The 26,788-nt window shown below is 38.6% G+C and overlaps 1 protein-coding gene across 5 annotated transcripts in view; it reads left to right on the top strand.

Moving 5' to 3' along the window:
* Positions 1 to 1,419: 1,419 nt before the first annotated feature.
* The window catches only part of fmnl1b (formin-like 1b), a 29,515-nt gene continuing 4,146 nt past the window's right edge, over positions 1,420 to 26,788 (top strand). Inside the window, exons 1-21 of one of the 5 annotated variants that reach the window (XM_017465814.3) lie at positions 1,420 to 1,511; positions 1,611 to 1,995; positions 8,411 to 8,494; positions 11,212 to 11,292; positions 11,770 to 11,843; positions 12,515 to 12,598; positions 15,250 to 15,372; positions 16,556 to 16,664; positions 16,789 to 16,865; positions 17,967 to 18,060; positions 20,982 to 21,056; positions 21,465 to 21,575; positions 21,720 to 21,869; positions 22,076 to 22,177; positions 22,391 to 22,634; positions 22,727 to 22,870; positions 22,954 to 23,078; positions 23,302 to 23,504; positions 25,001 to 25,235; positions 26,483 to 26,551; positions 26,635 to 26,715. In XM_017465814.3, the coding sequence (XP_017321303.1) occupies positions 1,840 to 1,995; positions 8,411 to 8,494; positions 11,212 to 11,292; positions 11,770 to 11,843; positions 12,515 to 12,598; positions 15,250 to 15,372; positions 16,556 to 16,664; positions 16,789 to 16,865; positions 17,967 to 18,060; positions 20,982 to 21,056; positions 21,465 to 21,575; positions 21,720 to 21,869; positions 22,076 to 22,177; positions 22,391 to 22,634; positions 22,727 to 22,870; positions 22,954 to 23,078; positions 23,302 to 23,504; positions 25,001 to 25,235; positions 26,483 to 26,551; positions 26,635 to 26,715 (2,421 nt within the window). In that variant the 5' untranslated portion in view covers positions 1,420 to 1,511; positions 1,611 to 1,839. Of the gene's footprint in view, positions 1,996 to 8,410; positions 8,495 to 11,211; positions 11,293 to 11,769; positions 11,844 to 12,514; positions 12,599 to 15,249; positions 15,373 to 16,555; positions 16,665 to 16,788; positions 16,866 to 17,966; positions 18,061 to 20,981; positions 21,057 to 21,464; positions 21,576 to 21,719; positions 21,870 to 22,075; positions 22,178 to 22,390; positions 22,635 to 22,726; positions 22,871 to 22,953; positions 23,079 to 23,301; positions 23,505 to 25,000; positions 25,236 to 26,482; positions 26,552 to 26,634; positions 26,716 to 26,788 lie in introns of all 5 variants that reach the window. The other 4 variants (XM_053676441.1, XM_053676392.1, XM_017465804.3 and 1 more) reach the window with 4 other exon arrangements.

Here is a 26,788-nt window from a genome sequence, read left to right as displayed (position 1 = left end):
AATAAGAGAAAAATCTCATATGCACTATACTGTATACTTCTAAACACATGTTAACTTACTGTACACTCATAACTACATACCATTCTTTTTAGTTTAGTTAATGTAGCTGCGGAATAATCTGTAATCGTTTCTAAATAATAATAATAATAATAATAATAATAATAATAATAATAATAATAATAATAATATGCTTTAAAATGTATAACAATAATAATCTGGCATTGTAAGATTTGAATTGACATCTTCATGATTAAATTATTAACTAAAAAGTCACGTTAGGTCCACACCCTGCTTTTAATAGATTCAGAATTGTTGATCGTTGATAAACTGGTGTGGTATAAGTGGAATAAAACACTTAAGAATGTGCCGTTTTTGGAAAACAATCAACATGGCAACTTCAGGCTGCATCACATCATCCAATAATACGACCCATTGTTTTCCTAAAACAGCATACACATCAGTGGTTTATTCTCTAGTTTATTCCTTATTAAAGTTTTCCATCCTGATAAAACTCATATAATGAGTCTTTATTGGGTACATATACATTACAGTGTATATCACAGTGAAATTCTTTTCTTCACATACCCCAGCATGTCAGAGTGCTGGGTCAGCCATGATACAGCACCCCTTGGAGCAGAGAGGGATACGGGCCTTGCTCAAGGGCCCAATAGTGGCATCTTGGCAGTGCTGGGGCTTGAACCTCCGACCTTCCGGTCATTAGCCCATAGCCTTAACCACTGCCCAACATGATTTGACATGCAAATGACCAAGATGGAGCTATGAATATGCAAATAGGTCTATGACATCATCTCTCGAATTCTATCGTGGCTTCTAGACTAGCGAGCGACATCTGACCTTTCAGTTTCTATGTACTTGTGCAACATGGAGCTCTGAATTCATCGCAAAGTGACAACACGAGAACTGACTGCAAATTATGTAGACTATAACACATAAAATGGAAGAAAATTTTTATAACCGTGGTTTCATCTTCATCCTGTGATATACGTCATCGAATTAAACATGTAAAGTGGCATTATGAATAAACATAAAGCTTGGAGGGAAGAAGAAGAGATTGTTTGTGCCTCTGGGGAGTTTTCTGTATAAGCTAGTGCAGATAGCTATTAGCGGATGAAGATAATACAAAGCCTGACGTAACACATAAATTAAACTTAAATACATTCTAAACAAATTTGGTGTATATAAAGTGTAAAGTGGCCTGTAGGCTTTGTATTTTAGCTATGTACTACTACATTTGTCCAGAAAACCACACACACACACAAAAAAAAACATTTGTCACAAGCCACACCCACAAACAACAAAGTATCAGCTTAGGCAAACTACAAGCGACATGAGCAACTTCAAACGCAATAGAGAAAATAACTCGACGGCATTAGGACCCAGAAGTGCCCTTGCTAGCAGGCTTCTCTCTGTGTATATGCTGGCACAGAGTGAATGTTCAGAGTAAGGTCGGATCATCTACCTCTCCTGTCATCTCCTGTCCCGTCCTAGAGGTAGATTAAACTCAAAAAGTCAGGATACTAGATGTGATTTAGATCCATTCGGACTGAATATTCAACTCTTTAGCTGTCTGCATTTCATTATTCTTTCAGATTGAGGTGTTTTCAGAAGGATGGTGATCTACAAGGGATTAATGGATCACTGATAATCCATCACTTTGTGATCCTAAGTGTTTGTGTTCACGAATTGTGCTCTGTTGGACATCTGGACTGGACACCATGGTGCCCCTGTACTCCTGTGTGCGTATGTTTAAGTAAGTGAATGAGCCTGTGAGATCTCTCATCTCGTGTGCATGAGGGTGCACGACTGATTCGAAGAACCATGGGGAACGCTTCAGGCGGCATGGAGGTGTCGCCCAGCCGAGACGTGAAAGGGGCGCAAAACTCTTTCAGCCCCGGCGGCTTGAAACAACCTCCTGGACCTAAACTGCCCCTGCCTTCGCAAGAGGAGCTGGAGGAGAGGTTCAGCTCGGTCCTGGTGAGTACCCGACAGAACATGTTCGATTTGGATCCTGCTTTCGAGAACCATAATGATGTTTAACAGAAAGAAGTGACTAATTTGACAAGAAATCTGAATGCCACACGAGAACCTTAAAGCTGGGATATGAGACTTTTAGGAATCTGCTGTCCTTTACACATTCAGGATAACATATGATATCGGTCTGAAAACTCACACCAAATCCGATTTGACAGTTCAAAGTTGAATATTGAGAGTGAAGAACATGTTATGTAAAGAATAAAACGATTGTAGCTTGTTTTTGTGGCTGTTCCACAACATTAAATGGATAAAGAAAAGTACACCAGGACAAAAATGTTCATCTTTCCTTATATTTCAGTTCCGGTTCCCTAGGAGAAAAGGAATATTTGCATGCAAAAACAGCCGAACAGCGGCACACAGACTGAAAGCATGCATGTGTGTATGCAAAACAGAGCTCTACAGGACTAACAGTCAGATTCACTGAATATCATCAGATGATCTCTGGGGAAGTATGTTCATTATGCACCGTAATCAGTCTGTGATGTCAACATAACAATCTACAGTCGACGTGCCAGTGATGCCGTCTGCATGCTGTCTCGCTAGCATTTTGTATTTTCTAAGTCTCACAAAGCAGCTTTGTGTGTAAACGAGTCAATAACCAATGCTATTTCAAAAGACAAAAGAATAGCAATACAGTAAAAATAATACGTTGTTCTAGATTACATATGAAACACTTGAGGGCATGTTGTTAGAGGAAAATAATCAACAACTGGGTGGTTTGATGAAGTTACCGAGTTAGTTCGGAGGGGTGAACTCCGAGTCAGGAATTACACGCAAGTCGTTTTAATAATCCCAGAACATCAGCGTAAATGGCTGCGTACCACAACCCAACTCTGAATACGAGGAACTTTTCCTGCGTAAACACCGACGTCACTTTGAATACAGTGTATAAATCAGTACAGCGATGGACGATGGACATGTATTACGTTTCTCCAAAAAACTGGAGCGGTCTTGGTACAGAGGCTTAAGGAACACCATGCTCTCATCATTTTATTAATAAGGCATGAATGGAGCTATTTGAGCATCGTGAAGATTTGTGAATCAGTTCTACAGTTCTACAGTTATGAAGTTACAGTTATCATAAATATCAAATAAACATTGTTGCTAAAATAAATAATCTTGTCATTTAATTACCGTAATCTAGATACACAATTTAGTAGTATAGAATTTTGTGTATACTGGATACACTTATGCCTTGGAGCGCCAGCATTGGGGGTTCGATTCCCACCTCTGCCCTGTGTGTTTCCTCCAGATACTCCAGTTTCCTCTCGCAGTCCAAAGATCTGCATTGTAGGACGGTTGGCATCTTTAAATTGAGAGTGTGAGTGCGTGCGATTGTGCCCTGTAATGGATTGGCAAACCATCCAGGGTGTCCGCCGCCTCGTGTCCCAAGATCCCTGTGATAGGCTCCCCGTGACCTGTGTAGGATAAATGGTACAGAAAGTGGATGGACACTTTTGTTCATCAGTATTTTATAGCTACACGAATTTGTTTTCTCTTCAGCTTAGTTTAGGATTACTAACGTGACTGTTATGTACCAAATATTATTACAATCTACGTGTTATCATACAGTTCTCTTGTGACTGATTTGGGTCGTTGTGCAGTTTCACATTCGGTTAGCGTGTGGCATTTTTTCAGTGCAGCTTTACATATTAATCAAATCATCTCATCCCAGTGCTAACCACAGCACATAAATCAAGCAGGCATGCTAATCAGTACTGCTCGTATTTCTTTTTCCTTTTACTGTGTTGCTCCCACGGACCAAACCTAAACATACTCATATTATTTTTTAGACTTTAGTAACATTGACATGTTCTATAGTAGTGGACTCTGCTTTTTGCATTACACTGGTATAGTGATCATTATCATTGTTAATTATACACTCACTGCCCACTGTAAAAGGAACACCTTCACACCTGTAGCTATCCAGTCAGCCAATCACGTGGCAGCAGCACAATGTGTAAAATCATGCAGGTACTGTATACATCAAGACCTTCAGTCAATGTTCACATGAAACATCAGAATGGGGGGAAACAACCTCATTGACTTTGGCGGTGGCGTGGTTGTTGGTGCCAGATGTAATAAATAAATAAATAAATAAATAAATAAATAAATAAAAGGAAGAAAAAAAAAAGAAAAACCCCATCCAGTTCTGTGGGCAGAAATGCCTTGTTAATGACAGAGAAGGGCCAGACTGGGTCAAATAAGCACTCTTTACAATGGCTATGAGCAGAAGAGCATCTCAGAATGCACCACATGTATAACAGTAGAAGATGACATCAGGACACTATCACCCACACTGGACAAACTGGAAATGTTTTTCCAGGTGATGTTTTTCCAGGGTTTGTAGTGAATGTTAACTGAATTTCTCGACCAAAATCTGACTGGATTATTTCATGAGTGAGCATGCGTACACGCGTTCCTATTAAAGTGGCCGGTAAGTGTATATATACATAAGGGAATTAACAAAAGGGGGAAAAACAGAACAGTGCACACATTAATGTTAATTATTTTGCTTGGAAATGCATGCCTATGCTTCATAATCAATGGACTCTCTTTAGAGATTAGTAGCGGGGATTATTTAAGACGTATGCTTAATTATCCAAAGGGCCCAATCAGTTAATGGAGTGGAACACGGTTAAGGATGTTTTATAACCAATGGATTTTATACTCCTTTATTCACCGGGGGTTTGTTATATAAGGCCCTGAAAGTCCGAGTCCAACAATAGTTTTGATCTCATCCTTTATTAAAACCAAACATCTTAAACGAGATTACATCTCTAACACAGAAGGAAGAGTGCTTGGTCATGGTCGAAATCAGAAGAAGATAAAATGACTACTACAAAATGAGGAGTACTAGGAAGCAAGAACCCAAGTAAAGCACATGCGCTCTTCAGGACGTGCTGTTATGGGAAAATAATCAACTTCACACCAATTGTGTCACTGGTTATTTTCCTATAATGGCAGTCCTCAAAGTGTTTTATTCCTTACTTATTAATCAGCCATCATCATTGTGTGTGTGTGTGTGTGTGTGTGTGTGTGTGTGTGTGTGTGTGTGTGTGTGTGTGTGTGGAATAATAAAGACCTTGTGCCAGCCTTGTGATATCTGTTTATTGATCTGACATTATTTATCTGTCCCTAACCCCAAGCGGAAGAAAGATTAATGAGAATGTGTTACACACACACACAAAGATAGACAGAGAGAGAGAGAGAGAGAGAGAGACAGACATTGTGTTTGTCCTCATGTTTCTGTCTCCTGTTGCGCACCCTCGTGTCCTATTAAAGATGAAGAACAGAACTATTTTGGGGGGTGTTAAAAAAAAAAAGGGCGTGTGAGTGTCTGGAGTAAGTGAGAACTTCCTGGCAGAATGAAAAATCAAGAAAGTGTGTGCTGGAGTTATCCTAAGGGTGCATTACTGCAGATCAGTAAATCTTCTCCCACGGATCTGATATGTAATACAGGCCATATGTAACACAAGCACTATGCTAATGAGATCACACTCACAGGAACATGTGTGGGTGTGTGCCCAGTGTGTGTGTGTGTGTGTATATATATATATATATATATATATATATATATATATATATATATATATATATATATATTAAAGTGGTTAATAAAAGTGGTTCCACAGGAGACTTGTGGGTTTGTGGCCATTTTTAAAAAGCAGTGTAATTTATAAAGGGTAGACTTGAATCTTTACTGTTTTAATCCTGACTGGCTCTTTGTTTAAAACCGGTCCCACCGACGTGTTTTTGGGACGTGGGAGGAAACTGGAGAACCCGGAAGAAACCCACATGGACACAGGATAACCCAACCTCAGGATCAAACTGGGAACGCTGGAGCTGTGATGGTACCCGCTGCACAACTATTTTAAATTGAGTAATCAAAATTATTTTTTACAGTGATTTGCCCTGAGCAGGTTTCCTCCTGGTTCTCCGGTTTCCTTCTTTTAGATACATAAACAGTGGACTTGGATCTCGACTACAGTGTGACTGTACCATTTTAGAATGATAAGCAGTGTATGAAGTAGTTTACAACTTCTGCTCATGTTTATACAGTGTACAGTGGCACCAACATCTATGGATTAGCTATAACGTATGATTTTTGATCCCTTGCTATGGCGACCGATGAGACCAAAATTGATCAAACACTGCTCATCACAGTGACAATACCAATCCACAGAGTGAAGCATGGTGGTGGCAGAATCATGCTGTGGGGATGGTTTTCCATCAAGGGCAAGAAAGATTTGTCCCAACTCAAATACTAAAAACCAGACTATAAATAGACATTACAAAAACAAGTCAGATAACAGTAGTGACCTCATCGATGGATCATTCCTTTAAGTGCATTTTGTTTCAGACATCCAGAGGACTCATCATAAAAATGTTGAGAATTCCAAAGACCAAAAGTGGGCGAGATTCTTCAGCCTGACCATCCGATCTCTCACAGAAAACCTGTTTTAAGCACCTGGTTGAAGCGGAGTTGTTGACACGTAGGGCTGGGGCAGAAGGTCTTACATCTCAGTAAATACCTGTTAAAAGATGTGATTTCAGAGAGTCCGTGAAGAGACATCTGTGTTTCAGCGCGAAACAAAGTCAGAACACTAACAGCATGACTTCTGTTTAAAAATCTCTCAGAATTTCCTCTTTATTTTCTACCATTTGCCACTTTTTAAATAATATTTTACTTAAAAGGTAACTAGTTTTAGTTGTCTCTTAAGAACATGTCTTCAAGTTGGTTTGTACTGTATTTTATTTTTATACATTTTTTCAGGTAAAGTTATAATAACTTCTAGCTAAAAAGCATGCCAATATTACACATTACATTCTTCTCATGTCTCCACATTTATGGAGTTATTACTGTTTTTAGACCTTCTATCATTAACCGAGTTGATAAAATTTTCTTTCAAATGTATTTTTGCCCATTTAAAAGGAAAACAGGTCATTTGTTTATATTTTGAGAGATATTGCAGGTCGAGGGGAAAAAGACAGAGACCCATTATGAATTCAATCAAGTTAAGGAAGAAAAGAAAGAACAAAAGAAAGAAAGAACAAAAAGAAAGAATGAAAGAAAAAGAAAGAACGAACAAAAAAAAGAATGAAAAGAAAGAAAAGAAAGAAAGAAAAGAAAAAAAGAACGAAAAGAAAGAACGAAAGGGACCAAAAGAATGAAAGAAAAAAAAGAACGAAAAAAGAAAAATAAAGAAAAGAAAAGAAAGAAAGAAAAGAAAGAGAAGAACAAAAAGAAAGAAAGAAAAGAAAAGAAAGAAACAAAAGAAAAAAGAAAACTACAAAAAGAAAAAGAAAGAAAAGGAAGAGAAGAACAGAAAGAAAAGAAAGAAAGAGAAGAACAAAAAGAAAGAAAAGAAAGAAAGAGAAGAACAAAAAAGGAAAAAAAGAAAAGAAAGAGAAGAACAAAAAGAAAGAAAGAAGAAAAAAGAAAAAAAATGAAAAGATAAAGAAAGAAAAAAAAAGAACGAAATGACAAGAAAGAAAGAAAAGAACAAAAAGAAAGAAAGAAAAGAAAAAAGAAAAGAACAAAAAGAAAGAAAGAAAGAAAGAAAGAAAGAAAGAAAGAAAGAAAGAAAGAAAGAAAGAAAGAGAAGAACAAAAAGAAAAAAAGAAAACCTTCACGTTTAGGCCATCTTGAATACAGATTCACATATGTATATTTGGAGCACTAAAATGACACAAAGATATTGGCATTGTGTAAAACTCCTACTACCCATCTATCTATCTTCCCATCTATCTACCTATCTATCTGGACGTTTACCATGATGGTATACCTGATACAGTAAAGGATTCGTAGTGCGTATTTTACAGAACGTGTAAACGTGTATTTTACAGAAGTGTGCATATGTTGACTCCACTAATCTCCTGTAGATCCTGTAGAAGCTGTAGATCATCTCTGGTTGCAATATTACCCGCTCTTACGGCAACCCGCTGAATAATGAATGAACAGCATGAGTGTTTTCATTAGAGAAATTACTTCACACAACACACACACACACACGCACACGCGCACACACACACACACACAAACGTGATCCGTAGTGACCACAGGCAACGTCTGGGAAAACTGGGAGTCATAAAATGTGTAATAAGTGTAGTTTTTATGTAGAAAGACAGACAAGATTTGCACAAAACTAAACACGGATAACTAGAAAAATGAGAAAAACATCAAAAGAATATATATTTAACTTTTAAATGTAAGCTAACCAGGTTTAAAGCATGTAGCCTATGAAGACATGAAGGACCCCCTACTCAATTAAGTGCCTTAAACTGAGTTCTGTGATGAAGCTGGGAAAGATTTCCGGTTTCTCATTCCCATTCGTTCTTCTTGTTTGTCTAGAACTCCATGAACCTGCCTCCTGATAAAGTGAAACTGCTCCTCCAGTATGACAACGAGAAGAAGTGGGAGTTGGTCTGTGACCAGGTGAGCACACCCACACATACATTCTTGATTCATTCAGGACTGCTGTTTAGCATTAGAGAGGTGCCCCAGTGAACCCTAAGAGGCATAGATGGTCAGAGTTGTTCGTGGCATGGAAGTGGATGCAAACCATGCAATTTTTGGTTCCAGCCAGCTAGATACAAGAGGTGTTCTGCATTTTCTGCAAGCTCAGGGTTCTGCAAATCCAGGCCATTACGGATAGTGCTACATCTTTCAAATACATGGTGCAGCAATTTCCACAATCGTCCAGTTTCAGTTTCTTGCAGGTGCTGTATGTAGAACAAACGGCATGACAATGAACTGGACCATGTAGACCAAAAGGTATAATGATCCCTCCTTCACTGACTTGAAGATGGTTCTATTATACCCGAGTTACTCATGGTGGTGATCTCTGTCTTTTACCAGTTCTTGAAGTACCCAGGACTAGACAGGTATTTGGTATTTCACATGGATGGTGCACTACAGTTCTTGGTCCCACCTTTTACTGCAATATGTCTGATAACTCAGTAAGGACCTGATGCAAGTTGGTCTTGTGGTCAGGTCCACTGGGCCTTGCTGTCCCCAAACTTCTTTTACCAATTCTTTTGCTTTGTCCACCATCAAGGCTTGCTTTGAAGCAAGAACTTCTGGCCATATACCCCCTCTCCCTTTTGGTTACCTTTAGGGCCTACTATGACCTTGTGTTTTCTAGTACCCCTCAGAAATGATGCAGGGGTTCTGTAAGGGGTTTGCGGGTATTGATGATGTGCAGGGTCCATTTAGCTCATGTTATTCAACCCAAGTCCTGAAGTCATAAGGACGAACACAAAGCAGTCCCAGGGTGATGGGTTTTCTTCATGGAGCACGGATTTGGCAGAATTTAATATTTGTGAAGGCTCCTCAGGCAGAGGTCAGTCGAGTTGTTCTGGGGGTCATAGTTTCCATGAAACTTTTCAACTACTGGTTTCTGGTACAATGTCATACATCACCAGTAGTGCATACTATAGGGCGCTGAAGATGTCAATGTAGGTCGTTATTGATCAATTCCTCCATACATCCCCAAGGCTTTGACAACCAATCCACACACAAGCAGACATTCCCGCTTAGCTTTGGCTTTCCATACAGTCTGACTATGTAATAATGGAGGAAGTAATTTTCTTGTTCATTTGTGGTATACCTACTATGCTGGTTTGGGGCAGTGGACTAGTATCAGGGGAAGTGTCTGGGATAGATGGCAGATCACTGGGCTGTAGGACATTAATTCCAGCTTGAGCCTTTGGGAATGTCTTGTATTGTGGAGCAAGGTCCATTTATGCACCTTCGGCAGGTACACCATGTTGACATTTCCAGGTGAAAGACACTTATTAAAACGTGCAACAGATATACCCTTGAGGGTACCACCCCAACGACAAGGAAAGGTATAGCTTAGAACTTTTTTCTTAGAGTGTATAGTAGAGTCAGATTTGTTTAGTGGCATTGAAATGGATACAAAAACAATGCATGAATTTTCGGTGCTACCTAACTTGTCACAAGTGCCTGCAGTACCCATTCCCTGAGGCCAGGTACTGCAACAATAGTGGCTGCTTTAGGGAACTGAAGTTGTCAATGCAGTCTTGATCCATTCCTATATACTCATCCAAGACTTTTCCAACCAATCAAGGCACAATCTGGCATGCTTGCTTTGCCCTAGCTTTACCTACAGTCAGCATATGCTGAAGAAATAGAGGTCATTTTCTTCTGTCCCTGTGATTCACCCACTCTGCTGTTCTTTGGCAGTGGCCAGTATCAGGGGAAGTGTCAGGGATAGATTCAGCATTTTAAAAAGTTCAGTCTTAGACTCTTGGAGGCAGACGGTTTGGGTGCGGTTTCCCCATGCTGCTGAAGAACTAAATGTTTTATGTTTCTTGGATTGGCTCATGATTGACGGCAAGCTCCTGGAGGTAGATTTGTTTCCTTCTTCACTTGGCCTGCATCGTCTGTGACTGGAGACCTTTTCTGGATTCAGGTGCTTGTAGCTGGACCTGACTTCCAAGAAGTCTCTAGTTTTACACATCACATAGACATCAGGAACTAGTGTTTTTAGTGTGAGAGGTATATAATTAATGAAGCCAATGTGAGAGTATTATGTGTATATAAGAAATGTTGAAGTTGGCTTAAATGGGACTTCGTAAAGAAAATGCTCTCACAATCACTATTTTTTCAATATTAGTCAAATACAGACAGACACTGGTCATAATAAGATTTTTTTTCCCCCTTTTATATTTTTATTATTTTCATACCAATTAAATAATGAATATAGAGTATTTTCTTATGTTTTGATGCTTACACTTATTTCAGGTATATTTTAAAGATATTTGGGGATTTGGTGGTGCATTTAAAAAATATATATATTTTTGCTTTTAACACATTAGTTATGCCTTACAGTGTACTTGTTTTAACTCAAGAACAGTTATGCAAATAAAGTAAATAAAAAGTTTAAAAATAGAATTAAAAACACACGTTATCCCTCTTTCAGTTTTTTTCTTTATTCTCAAATGTAAAGCCAATGTCCTAGATGAAACATTGTGAATCTGCCTTGTCCTACATATCAGTGTGTGCGCACATTTGTTTCAATAATTGGAGTATTTTATACCTCCCACACACACACACTGCATTTACTCTGTGTGTGTGTGTGTGTATGTGTGTGTATGTGTGTGTGTGTGTGTGTGTTCTCTCCTCAGGAGCGCTTTCAGGTAAAGAATCCACCATCAGCCTACGTGCAGAAACTCAAGAGCTTTTTAGAGCAAGGAGGCAGCAGGAAGGTGTGTGTGTGTGTGTGTGTGTGTGTGTGTGTGTGTGTGTGTGTGTGTGTGTGTGTGTGTGTGTGTGTGTGTGTAAGAGATTAAATTTTATTGTTACTTCTTTTTTTTGCGGTGTGGATTTGTGTGATTTTATTCATTTCTTCCTAGTAATGCCCTCCTTAATATCCGTGGTCCACATGGAGGGGGCAAAAATATTGCCACCCAAAATAGGAAAATGCAATAAAATGAGTGAAAGCTCATTATACCTTCAGTGTATTAGGAATCATTTAGTGTGTTTATATTTGTGTTTGTGCATGAGAGAATGTAAAAAATATATATATAAAATACAACTAAAGGCTAAATACAGTAAAACCAAAGTCTTGACACATCTTGATACATAACTGTGCTTATGAGAATATTTGGTTCACACAAATGTAGCAATACATGTACGAGTGTAAGCGACATGCATATTAATGGTACTCATTAACTGTGTGCCAGTTTAAGAGACGTGTACAAGAGGCCACCCAAGTCTTGAGAGAGCTGGAAATATCCTTAAGGACTAATCACATTGGGTAAGAAACACACACACACACACACACACACACACACACACAGACACACACACACACACACACACACACACACACACACACACACACACACACACACACACACACACACACACACACACAACGATACAAAATAAAGCTATGAAACATGAAAGAAATTTTAAGAGCAGGAAAAAATTTAATTATAGTGGATGTGAAGATATACACTAGCCAAAATATTACATTTTATTGTTTATCAAGTAAGGTATGACCTGGGATGGGGCATGCTGTTACAGGAAATTAATCAGTAATGTTCCACAACATAAAAAAAAAAAAAACCTACATGTTAGCTAGTTTACAAATTCATCATTCAGTGTAAAAGTCATATGTGTTTTATACAAATGTAGAAACTTATAGCTAGCTGATTAAACCTAGCTAATAATTCTACATCAACATTCACAACATCAAAAAAAAAAAAGAACAGAAAAAAACAGGTGTTGATGTGAATCATGTGGAATGACCTTTACTAGCAAAACACCATTCTTCTTGTGAAGTGGTGTGAATAATTTTTTTTAGAAATGTCTGAAAATGTTCTCACTTGCTTATAATTAGTGTTGTCAAACTGGTATACTTGTCTAACAGAGTTTGTTTCGGTGTATGTCTCTCTCCCTCTCTATGTCTCACTCTCTCTTTAGCTGGGCTCAAGAATTTCTCAATGACGAGAACAAGGGGTTGGACGTTCTAGTCGAGTATCTTTCCTTTGCCCAGCGCGCTGTGCCGTACGTATACTTACATACACTGTTAGTCAATAAATCAACAAGCTAGCTCTTTTAAAAGCTATCAAAGTGTCAGCATTCAAGATTTTGAGAATCTGTAAATAGTGTATATATATATATATATATACATACAATATCTCACAAAAGTAAGTACACCCCTCACATTTTTGTAATTATTTGATTAGATCTTTTCATGTAACAACACTGAAGAAATGACACTTTGCTACAATGTAAAGTAGTGAGTGTACAGCTTGTGTAACAGTGTAAATTTGCCGTCCCCTCAAAATAACTCAACACACAGCCATTAATGTCTAAACCGCTGGCAACTAAAGTGAATACAACCCTAAGTGAAAATGTCAAAATTGGGCCCAAAGTGTCCATATTTTGTGTGGCCACCATTATTTCCAGTACTGCCTTAACCCTCTTGGGCATGGAGTTTATGAGAGCTTCAAAGGTTGCCACTGGAGTCCTCTTCCACTCCTCCATGACGACATCACGGAGCTGGTGGATGTTAGAGACCTTGTGCTCCTCCACCTTCCATTTGAGGATGCGCCACAGATGCTCAATAGGGTTTAGGTCTGGAGACATGCTTGGCCAGTCCATCACCTTTACCCTCAGGTCCTTTAGTGTGTTTGGGATCGTTATCATGCTGGAATACTGCCCTGCGGCCCAGTCTCTGAAGGGAGGGGATCATGCTCTGCTTTAGTATGTCACAGTACATGTTGGCATTCATGGTTCCCTCAATGAACTGTAGCTCCCCAGTGCCGGCAGCACTCATGCAGCCCCAGACCATGACACTCCCACCACCATGCTTGACTGTAGGCAGGACACACTTGTCTTTGTACTCCTCACCTGATTGCCGCCACACACGCTTGACACCATCTGAACCAAATAAGTTTATCTTGGTCTCATCAGACCACAGGACATGGTTCCAGTAATCCATGTCCTTAGTCTGCTTGTCTTCAGCAAACTGTTTGTGGGCTTTCTTGTGCATCATCTTTAGAAGAGGCTTCCTTCTGGGACGACAGCCACGCAGACCAATTTGATGCAGTGTGCGGCGTATGGTCTAAGCACTGACAGGCTGACCCCCCACCCCTTCAACCTCTGCAGCAATGCTGGCAGCACTCATACGTCTATTTCCCAAAGACAACCTCTGGATATGACGCTGAGCACATGCACTCAACTTCTTTGGTCGACCATGGTGAGGCCTGTTCTGAGTGGAACCTGTCCTGTTAAACCGCTGTATGGTCATGGCCACCATGCTGCAGCTCAGTGTCAGGGTCTTGGCAATCTTCTTATAGCCTAAGCCATCTTTATGTAGAGCAACAATTCTTTTTTTCAGATCCTCAGAGAGTACTTTGCCATGAGGTGCCATGTTGAACTTCCAGTGACCAATATGAGGAAGTGTGAGAGCAATGACACCAAATTTAACACACCTGCTCCCCATTCACACCTGAGACCTTGTAACACTAACAAGTCACATGACACCGTGGAGGGAAAATGGCTAATTGGGCCCAATTTGGACATTTTCACTTAGGGGTGTACTCACTTTTGTTGCCAGTGGTTTCGACATTAATGGCTGAGTGTTGAGTTATTTTGAGGGGACAGCAAATTTGCATTGTTACACAAGCTGTACACTCACTACTTTACATTGTAGCAAAATGTCATTTCTTCATTGTTGTCACATGAAAAGATATAATCAAATATTTACAAAAATTTGAGGGGTGTACTCACTTTTGTGAGATACTGTGTGTGTATATATATATATATATATATATATATATATATATATATATATATATATATATATATATATATAATTTTTTTTTATTATTATTATTTTTTTTAAGTAATAATCTGGGTTAAAACTGGGTTCTGTTTGAGACATCTGACTATTTTTAGTTGAACAGGCTATGGTCTAGAAGTCCACTGCTAAGTACTGGTAGATATATGTTCCTAACACACATCGGGACATATTCAAAGTTCAAGTTCAAAACTTTTGTCGACATTCACAGAGTGAAAGTTACTGAAGGTACTGAAGGTGATTTTCTGGGGGTCACCATTCAGATGTTTAAAATGACCCATGTCTAGCTTACATCTCTGAGGTTGCCATATTTTCCTTGAGCAGCATCTGAGACAGAATGGGGGGTGTCAATAGCGTCTAGACCACTACCTTTAAAACATAAGCACTTGTCATTACACCTGAAAAAATTTTTTTATAGAAAATGTGGACTGAAGAAGCAGAAATCAAATGTAATACTATGCAACATAAAAGCATGAAATTATATATTTTTTAAAAAGACTATGAAGTTGATATATGATGGAGAAGATGGCAAGGATTGAAACAAACATCTATTAAGCATCACATTGACCACTGCACATTTAGTTTAACTGAACAATATGGCTTCCACGCTCATTATTCAGCAGCAAATAAAATAGCACTTGATCCAGCGCAGCCTATTATTTTGCATTTCTTTGTTTTTAATCATGCACTAACAATTAATAAATAGCTGTGAGATACTTATAAGAAAACGTATGTTGGGAATTATATGTGATAAATAGAATTTGGCACATTTGCACAAGTTGTTGATCAAATGTAAGCAATTCTAAGATGTAGACTTTTGGACCCTATGTAATGTAGATATGTTTTGCAGGTATGACTTGGACTCCATAGATAATGGGAGCTTTGAGGAGAAATCAGCAGAAGACGGGACACTGAGTGCCACTAACTCGCCTACCCACAATTCCTCACACACCAACCGCTCCTACGCAGCACGGTCAGTCGCTCCCAGCATGCTCAATTTTCTCGATTTCCATGAAACTACAACTTCTTGCTTCTTCTTTTCATAGTAATCAATTATGAAAAGCGTCATCAACAAATCTCATTATCGATTAGTCGGTCTGCGCACGGCACGGGGTACGTTTACTCATTACTTTACTTACGTCCGTTCCGAAAACACGCATCGAAGAGTGTCCCAAATGATGTACTATACACTTACACTATGCACCGTGTGCTCTACCGTCTAGTATATGAATTTTAGAAAGGCAGTACAATCTCAAACGGAACACTAGCGTTTTTTTTACTAACCAGAAGTATTAGCTATTAGATAGTACTCCCTCTCACCACTCAGGTAAGCAAGATGGTCCAGATCCACCCAGTGGTTTCCGTATTGCACAGGGTTTTGCGGTACATTTTGGCTCATAAGTCCTAGGAACAAAATTAAAAAGTTTTCCACTGATTCCTTAAGCTCTCTCAAAGAAAAAAAAACCCTTAAGAACAATTTTTCTCCACCCATTTCGATTTTGATCTAATATGCGTAATATTCAAAGCCTACTTTTGCAACCTAGCCCTAGGACTTAGCAGACTGTAGAGTGTGAACTTCAATAATGATCAAAAACCAGATTGATATCTTGAGATATATATATATATAAACAATATGGCTACCACATACAATCAATACTAGGGAGGTGAAGCCTAATTTAAGCAAACAGTTGTAACTCATGATTCCTCTCATGGATTCGTGTGAAGTCCAGGATATGTGCAGAGCTGCGACTGTGGTCATTGATAAGAGGTGGAGTCAAGTTGAAATAGCTGTTTCTCAAGAACCATAAGTCCAACCGAGCTGAAATTTGGTGTGCTGTATCATTGTACTGATGTGAATGTGGATTTTGTATGATCACTGACTTTCTTCAAAAGCATGCGCACCATCAGCCAATCAGCTTTCAGCAAACAGTTCACACAGATATTAATAATAATAATAATAATAATAATAATAATAATAATAATAATAATAATAATAATGATAATAATAATAATAATAATGATAAGTTAACCCCATCTTACACCTTCCCCTCGCTCATTAGTCAGTATTTATGATGTAGGGGGTAAATAAAATGGTGTGTATGTCTGTGGGTGGGTGTGAGAGCACTCCTCTCTGTTTGCATGTGTGATGTTTGCAGATTGAACTCTTTTCACAACAGGAAGGCTCTGAGGAACTCACGCCTGCTCAGTCAGAAAGATCACCTGCACCTCTGCATCATGTGCCTCCGGGCCATCATGAACTACCAGGTTCCATCCAATACACACACACACACACGCGCACACACACACACACACACGCACACACACACACACACACACACACCTTCATTCCTGTTTTGGCCTTGAATAATTGTGTCATTTTGTTTCTCAGTCAGGGTTCAATCAGGTGATGAGCCACCCGAACTGTGTCAATGAGATCACACTGAGCCTCAACACTAACAATGCCAGGTAAGATGCGTGCGCGCGCATGCATGCGTGCGTGTGTGTGTGTGAAGTAGATATGCTTTTGGCCTGTATTCCGAGGAAAAAAGGAAGGGATCAACAAAAAATAGCCAAAGGAAGAAAGAAACGCAATGAGAAAAAATTATGGATGGAAGGAGGGAAAGAGGGAAGGAAAGGAAGGCAAGGGAACAATGGAAATTGCCAAAAGAATCAAAGACAAATAGCCAAAGAAAGAAAGGATAGGTAGGGTACGATGAAAAACAGTGAAAGGAAAGATGGAAAGAAGGGAAGGGAACAGTGGAAATTGCCAAAGGAATCAAAGACAAATAGCTGAAGGAAAGAAGGACAGATGGGAAGGGAACAATGAAAAATAGCCAAAGAAAGGAAGGACAGGTAGGGGACATTGAAAAATAGCCAAAGGGTAGAAGAAAGGATGGGAAGAGAACAATGAGAAACAGTGGAAGGAAATATGGAAGGAATGGAAGGGATCAACGGAAGATAGTCGAAGGAAGGAACGGAGGGAATGATGAAAAAATGATGGAATGATTGAAGGAGGGAAAGAGAGAAGGGAATGAAAGTAACAGTGGAAATTGCCAAAGGAATCAAAGAAAAATAACAGAAGGAAAGAAGGATAACAATGAAAAATAGTTAAAGGATAGAAGGAAGGATGGGAAGGGAACAACGAAAGATATGCGAAGGAAGGAACAAAGGTAATGAGAAAAAGTGAAGGATGGAAGGAGGGAAAGAGGAAAGGAAAGGAAAGGGAACAATGGAAATTGCCAAAGGAATCAAAGGAAAAAAATTGCTGAAAGAAATAAGGATAGCAGTGTAAAATGTAGCTAAAGGATAGAAGGAAGGATGGGAAGGGAACAACCAACGATAGCCGAAGGAAGGAAGGATGGGAAGAAAAAAAATGAATGAACAAATAATCAAATGAAAGACAAGAAGGGAACAACAAAAGAAGCTGAAGGAATGAAGGAAGGACAAAAAAGTGCATAATTTTAACTGCAAAATAAAATCTAAAAATGAAAGTTTGAATGCAGAATGAAATCATTACTCAGTACCAAAAAAAAATACAACAACATAGTTCTAGCGTGTGTTTTGCAGAACTAAAGCCTTGGTTCTGGAGCTGTTGGCTGCGGTGTGTTTCGTCCGAGGAGGTCACGACATCATCCTCGCAGCTTTCAACAACTTTAAAGAGGTGAGAAAAGTCATCAGTGTTAAATCTGAGTAAGGGCGCGTGATGAACAAAACACTTGGGGGCATGCTGTTACAAATCGCGTGACACTGGAGACTCCTTCTAAAAACGCCAAACGAGCATTATTCAGAAGTTATGAGACAGTTAAGAGTTCATGACCTTGATTTAGTATCTTGTGCACTTGAGTACGATGGAAAATAATTGCATTTGCTGGATCAAGTGCTATTTTATTACGTGAAATTTCCCCGTATAAATATTTATGTAACTTTTGACAATATTTACGTCAGCTCTTGTAAATTATGAGTAACTTAATACTAGGACTTTGTATGTGTATGTGCGCAAGTGTGTGTGTGTGTGTGTGTGTGTGTGTGTGTGTGTGTGTGTTAGTAGTCAAAGCTGGTTTTAAAGGCTTGTAATCTGATCGGGTCAACAATGAATCAAATAAATCAAATATTTATACACTGCGATCTAATTAACAATGCATATTGCAGAATGAAAGATCACACAGGCATACAAGATGGCATGATGTCCCTTACACACACACACACACACACACACACACACACACACTGTTAATGTTCAACGATCAACGTTTTAATTTAAATACGATTCATCGCCATCCAGCTGTAAAGTGAGGAATGGATAATGAGCGAGTATGTTGGATATGGGGTGGGATATGGTGTGTGTGTGTGTGTGTGTGTGTGTGTGTGTGTGTGTGTGTGTGTGTGTGTGTGTGTGTGTGGGATGGAGTTCAGGTGTCGTATGGTGATGGTGGTGACAGAATGTAGGTATTGTTTGGGTAGAGAGCAGTAGGCCAACTTCTGCATTATTCAAGAGCAGCTCTCTCTCTCTCTCTCACACACACACACACACACACACACACACACACACACACACAAGTGGCGGAATCGACCATCACGTAGTCCCCACACATGAGATACTGATGTCATGAATCGTACTGTTATTAAACTAAGAGACTGAATCTGAAAACGACACTGAATTGAAATAAGATTAAGGTGCATTAGGTAAGATTTTTGAGTTTTCTTCTCCAAAATTAGGTCTCGAATACACAAGTAGCATGATTCGACATTTGAATTTGATTTAGTTTTTACCCATGTTCAAGAGACTCCACCCTCAAGATCTAGAGCATCTATAAAAATGATTGACAGGAGGCCTGACTAACCAAACACAAAACGAGCGTTCCAGACCTGCATAAAGCTGTGTAACTAGTGGAGCAAAAGGGCATCAAAGCACACAAAGGTTTCAATTATGAATATACACATGAATATATACATATAAATATAGATTTTGTAGATTGCTGGATATGTGATATGATAATTATAAGAGAAATCAAGAGTAGCAGCCTTTTTATCCTAGGTATGTGTACATGGTTACCAAAGGCCCTTTAGAATCTTGGTTAAAAAAAAAAACATTTTGGTTAAAAACGTGTAGACATAACCCTTAGAAAAACATGTGTAAAATATCAAATTTCTTTGGTATTGTTATCAAATTTGAATTTTATTGCACTAGGAAAGCTAGTCTTCATGCTGTGGTCCAATTATGTTTTGAGGCTTATAGATCCCAGTTATAATCATCTGCAGGCATCTGTATGCAAAAACCAAACCAGGTGGGAAAAAAAACCCTTCTATTTCAGTGTGTTATAGAAGGGCTCTTCAGAGTGTCACCTTTCAAAAGAAATCGAAACCATGCATGTACTCCAAATGGTTCAAGAACAGCTTTCATTTTAATTTGAGTATGCATTGGATAGGCGTTTTAGTCGAATTTGACTGAAACTAAACATATACTCTGCACTGCCCTCTTGTGTGCGTGTGTGGTAGTGCAATAGAAATACATTTGTAAACATGGAATTAAACGGTAAATGTCCCACTTATATAGCGCTTTACACTGGTTCTCACTCACACACACACACACTCACACACACACTCACACACACACTCACACACACACTCACACACCAATGGAAGCAGAGCTGCCATGCAAGGCGCTAACTTGCCATCAGGAGCAACTTGGGGTTCAGTGTCTTACCCAAGGACACTTCGGCATGTGGAGTCATGCGGGCCGGGAATTGAACCTTCAACCCTACGATCAGTGGACAACCCACTCTACAACCTGAGCCACAGCCACCCCAGTTGCTTCCCAAGTATCTACTGGCAGTACAGTAAACTATAGAGATAAATGTATTCATTGAGTCAGTGTCAAGTGTTATTATGTGTACTTAAAATCATTACAATGATCACTGTGTTAGCTAGGTGTGTATGTTAGAATTGAAACACCACACACTTACAGTAGTTGCCATTTATATACTGCACACTCATCTGTCACTATACACTTAATACTTAATAAAGTGCCCGAAGGTGTTAAGTAAGAAATAATAATAAATGAAATACTTTCATAGCTGTTTTTATAGGAAAATAACCCACAGTGTGGTGGCAAGGTGCAGTCTGTTGCAACGTCTTGTGAGACATCATACTTTTATAGATACATTCGATTTTGTGGAACATTCGTGAAACAAGTTAACACTAATGTTACCGCTTATAGCGTAAAGTGCGAGTTTTACTTCTGAAAGCACTGACACTGGAGACTCCTTCCATAGTCACCAAGGTAAAACTTTGCTTTCAAAACCGTGGTTAGTGTGATAAAATCTCCTGTACTAGCACTCGACCACTGTGTACTCATAGTGTCAGATTAGTTAATGATTTAAAAATAAATAAATAAATAAAAACGTCAAATATATCTCAGTTATAAATAATGGATTTTTAAACCCTTCTTGCTAGCTTTAGTTTGACTCAGGTAAGGTGTGTGTGTGTGTGTGTGTGTGTGTGTGTGTGTGTGTGTGTGTGTGTGTGTGTGTGTGTGTGTGTGTGTGTGTGTGTGTGTGTGTGTGCGCGCGTGTGTGTGTGTAGGTGTGCGGAGAGAAGAGCCGCTTCGAAAAGTTGATGGCCTACTTCCGTAACGAGGACGGTAACATCGACTTCATGGTAAGATCTAATTTTAGAACAACGCTGTTTCTAATGGCTTTACTACTTGGACCCGCCTCCAATTCCCACACAGAGCCCCGCCCACATACTCTACGGTGTCCATCGGAGCACCGTTAGATGTTAGGGTGATGGTGTTGGAGCATAATGTTGAACGCTCAATAATGTCTCCACTGTCCTGTCTTTCACTGCGTAATGAGCTCATGAGTTTTTCAGCTGCTCGCCCTCCTCTACTTCATCCAACGTTCATCTGTCACCTGGCTCTCTAAAGGATAAAAACGTATCTACTTAGATCCTGATGTCATGCTAAAGATTTTTTGCATTTAAAAACCATACACGTAAACATTTATTTTAAAAATAAATAAATAAATAAAACCCTGTGAAATGTTTTATATCCTATCTCTCCACCAGGTGGCGTGCATGCAGTTCATCAATATTGTGGTGCATTCTGTAGAAAACATGAACTTCAGAGTTCATCTGCAGTACGAGTTCACACAGCTGGGACTGGATGATTACCTCGAGGTGAGAAAAAAACACACACACACACACACGCACTATTACTTTGATTAAATTATAGCTACATTCTAGTAAGAACAATAACTAGCACTGTGTGTGTGTGTGTGTGTGTGTGTGTGTGTGTGTGTGTGTGTGTGTGTGTGTGTTAAGACGTTAAAAATGAGTGAGAGTGAGAGATTACAGGTGCAGATACAGGCGTATCTGGATAACTTGTTCGATGTTGGAGGACTGCTGGAGGACGCAGAGACCAAAAACGCTTTACTGGAGCACTTAGAGGAACTCCAGCAGAACAACACCAAGGTACACACACACACACACTCATGAACACATAAGTAAGCTGCCTCTGGCTTGTTCATTAGGGATCGAAATCTACACCCGGATTTGTGTAATTCGGCTTTGTGACAACGTCTGTAGTAAAAAGCGCTATGGAAATAAAAATGTATTGAATTGTACTGAATGACTGATCCTTCCTCGTGTGTGCGTGTGTGTGTGTGTGTGTGTTGCAGTTGAGCAACAGGTTGCAGGAGTGTGAGAATGAAGCAATGGAGAAAGTGTCAGACCTGGAGAGACAGCTCATCCACAGCACTAAGGAAGTGGAGCTGCTAAAGGTACGAGCGCGTGAGTAACGTAGTAAGATGCTCGTTTGGGATTAAGTGCAGAAAGAAAACATTCCCCACAGCACTACACTACCACCACCAGCCTGAACCATCAGCACAAGGCACACCGTGGATGCACGCTGCTGACTCCATATATAGACCTGCAGGTCATAGTAGAAATTAAGATTCCCTCTTCTCTGTGTGTGTGTGTGTGTGTGAGTGCAGGAGAGCCTCCGGGAATCGGGCACGGAGATCTCCACCCTGCAGCAGCGAGAGCGAGAACGAGAGATGGCCAGAGAGCTGGAGAGGGAGAGAGAGAAGGATCGAGAGCGCTTATCGAGAGCGCTCGAGCAGAAGGTCCAGTCCCTCGTGGAGCAGGGGCTCATCCGAATGGAGCGCTCCGAGTCTGGATCCGTGGAACTGAACATCGTCCACGAAAACACAGGAGATACACAACTACCTCACGCAGGTGAAAGTGTGTGTGTGTGTGCATCTGTTAGGTTTGTTGTAGCTTTTCCAAATTACATTTAAAAAAAAAACTTTAATTTTTCCCCCCTTTAGTCATAGATGAGATCACTGAAGCAAATGTTCCTGTAAGTGCATCCTGTGCACCTTCTGCTCCAACTCCGCCCCCAGTGCCAGTCCCCGCCCCTCCCCCACCACCTCCTCCCCCGCCTCCTCCAACTCTGAACACCTTTAGGACAGGTGAGATTCCCTTCCAATCTGTAGATTTGTCACACAGCTGTGGTGTGTGTTTCCAGATGTGCGTGTTCATGTTGGTTTTTCAGGTACGAGGGATAAGAAGCCGATCCAGACGAAGTACCGCATGCCGCTTTTTAACTGGCAGACGTTAAAGGACGAGCAGGTCGCTGGAACCGTCTTCACTGAACTGGATGATGAAAATGTTTTAGCAGTATGTGGTGCATTTTTTCCCCCTCCGTATTACACCACTGCGTCGTTGATTATTTTCCTATAACAGCACACCCCTGAATGATATATCTATCTATCTATCTACATATATATATATATATATATATATATATATATATATATATATATATATATATACATTCCTTACTTAAAGCAATCGAAACAAATCATTTATGTCCATCTCCATTTGATGTCTCACACTCCAGGAGTTGGACATGGACGCTTTCGAGGAGCTGTTCAAGACAAAAGCTCAGTCTCCTCCCACCGGCGTCAGCACTCTGAAGATGAAAGTTTCACGGAAGTCTTCCAGTAAAATCTCTCTGCTGGAGCCGAACCGAGCCAAAAACCTGGCAATCACTCTGCGCAAAGGAGGCATGGACGCCAACCAGATCTGCACTGCCATCGAGACGTATGTCCCGCACATACACACACACACACACACATATACACATACACACACACACACACACACACATTACACACAGTGATTCTAGCAATATTAGTCCATATACACTGCACAGATCATGAAAAAAATTACCCCCAAAATACCCAGAACTCACCAATAATAATAATAATAATAATAATAATAATAATAATAATAATAATAACAATTATAATAATAAGAAGAAGAAGAAGAGGAGGAAGAAGAAGAATTAATATTCAAAAATGAATACACAAATTCACAAATTACTAACAGAAATGTGTTGCATTCGTCGGATATCAACTTCGGAACTATAATCCGCTACAGACAATCTTTCACTGAAGAACATTTGAACATTTTAATAATATAAAACGCAGTGAAAACATCGCTCAAAGGAACAAAAGAGCAAATAAATAAAGAACAGCACAAGAGACAATGAGGAAACTAGAGCAGATAACAATGGAATATCTTTCATATCTTTTCATAAATAAATCAATAAATAAATAATAAAGTAGATATATGATACCTTTCATAGATTAAAATGTAGTTCAAAGACAAAAAGAGATGCAGAAAAAAACAAAAAATAAAAGAAGCAATAATAAAAAATGCATAGAATTTTTATATATTTTTACAAATTGTAATAATAATAATAATAATAATAATAATAATAATAATATAAAGTATTATTACCTACTGTAGCAGTAATAAAAAATGCATAGAATTTGTATATTGTTTTACAAATTGTAATAATAATAATAATAATAATAATAATAAAAATAATAATAATAATAATAATAATAATAAAGTATTATTACCTACTGTAATAATAATAATCATCATCATCAAAAGGATTTACAAAGAAAAAATGTCATAAAGGAAGAAGCAGAAAATAGAGCAATTAAAAAAAAGAATTGCAGTAGACAGTCTACAATAAAAAAATACATAATTTCTAAAAGCATTTATAAATTAACTGTAAAATATATTTTTTAAAAAATACACATAATAACATTTAAAAATAACACATTGAGTGAAGCAGGAAATTATAACTATACAAAAATCAAATTAAATATTGAATGCAAAAGAAAACAAACAAACAAACAAACAATTAAATAAGTAATAGTCAAAGTATAAAAATATTATTTAAAATAATGAATTAATATTGCTAAGTGAAGATGTGTGTCCACTGCCTCAGCACAACTTCTGTGTTTATCTGCATCTAAATTTTACTCACATATCTCTCTCTCACTCTCTCTCTCTGTCTCTCTCTCTCTGTCTCTCTCACTCTTTCTCTCTGTCTCTCTCTCACTCTGTCTCTGTCTGTCTCTCACTCTCTCTCTGTCTCTGTCTCTCTCTCACTCTCTGTCTCTGTCTTTCTCTCACTCTCTCTCTCACATGCTCTCTCTCTCTGTCTATCTCTCTCACGTGCTCTCTCTCTGTCTCACTCTCTCTCTCTGTCTCTCTATCTCACTCTCTCTTGCTCTCAGGTATAATCTGAAGGCGTTAAGTCTAGATTTTCTGGAGCAATTGGAGCGTTTCATCCCGTCCGACTACGAGCTGAAGTTGATCCAGAATTACGAGCGTGAAGGCCGCTCTGTGCTGGAGCTCTCCGAGGAAGACCGCTTCATGGCCCAGTTTGGGAAAATCCCACGACTCTGTCAGCGAATCAGCATGCTCACATTCATGGGGAACTTCAACGAGAGCGTCCAGCTCCTGCAGCCAGTTAGTACGACCTCTACACTGTATTGCAATATTAATACTCACACACTGCTTCAGCACGCACTTTAGACAAGGACTAGCTAGCACGAGATGGATTGATGAATTGGTTCTTCAGAGTTTTACTCAGTTGATGCTTAACTTTAAAGAATTAGACAAATCCATTGCTTGACTTGTATGAAATTCTCTCTCGCATTGATTTTAAAATTGAAAGCCATCCACTTATACACTATACTATACTATACAATATAAAGTAAAATAGCTGATTTCAAAATATTTTAAGAAAATAGTGGTAACATTTTATATTAATTTATATTATTATAAATTATATTTATATTATAATATTAAAAGAATAAAATTGGAATACTTTGAGAATATATTTTCAAAGCTACAAGAGAAAAATTGGTCATATTTAAAGTATAAAACTGTAAATTTCCAGAGTGTTATATAAGAACTATTTGTAATTTTTTAACAAATAAAAAAGCAATGTTTTGAGGTTAAAAAATAACATTTGAGAACAAAATTGTAATTTTTTATTATATATTCTAAAAAAATTAAAAGAATATGATCAAATAAAATTTCTAGACTAATTTCTGAAAGTTATCAGAAAATATTTGAATATTCCAAGAATACGATGTAAATATTTCGAGAATAAATTCTCAAACTTGCAAGAAAACATAATGTATATAAATAACTTTATATATTTACATTTATATTTCAAAAATGAAACCAAGACTGTTTGAGAATAAATTCCCGAAGTTACCAAAAAAGTGGTAATATTTAGTATGAAACTGTAAATTTTCAGAGTAAATTCTCAATTGTACAAGAAAAAGTAAAATTGAGTAAATTATAAAAGTAAAACAAAAAAGCCATAATATTTAGAGAAAGTAAATCATATTTAAAAATCATATTTCTAGAATAAAGTCTGAAAGCAAAAAATTAAATGTGGCCATTTCAGTAGAAAGGTTAAAACACGAGTGTAAACGAGTCAGTCTAAATATATATTTACTTATAAACCTTGCCGAAAAAAAAACCACCCTTTCACAGAGCAGTGAGAATGAAGCAATACGTTCATCAAAAACCATCAAATTATTCCTATAATCACATAATTACGGCGCTTATCTCTGCATTATCACGGAGATGTAAATGCAGATTATTCTGATGAACTGCAGCTTAGCATCTGTTTGCTTGGATTAAATAATTGGATAATTTTTCCTTTTTTTCCACCTTGCCGTTTTTTAAAACTCTTGCAGCAACTCAACGTCATCATCGCTGCATCCATGTCCATTAAATCCTCCAGTAAACTCAAGAAGATTCTAGAGGTACGGGGATTGGGTTTGCATCCTCCAAATATGTTTACCGCAGCATCATTTATTTGTATTCAGTTCTATTCTGGTTCATTCAGATCATTCTTGCATTTGGGAACTACATGAACAGTGGGAAGAGGGGTGCGGTGTACGGCTTTCGCCTCCAGAGTCTCGATCAGGTGAGGTGAAACGTCTAAACTGACTACGACTGATTTATAAAATGCTTCATAGCAGAGATTCCTAAATGTTTTT

Source organism: Ictalurus punctatus, chromosome 1 (genome assembly GCF_001660625.3).
Source record: "Ictalurus punctatus breed USDA103 chromosome 1, Coco_2.0, whole genome shotgun sequence".
Lineage (NCBI taxonomy): Eukaryota > Metazoa > Chordata > Actinopteri > Siluriformes > Ictaluridae > Ictalurus > Ictalurus punctatus.
Note: the sequence above shows the minus strand (reverse complement) of the source record. Positions and strands in the feature narration are given on the sequence as shown.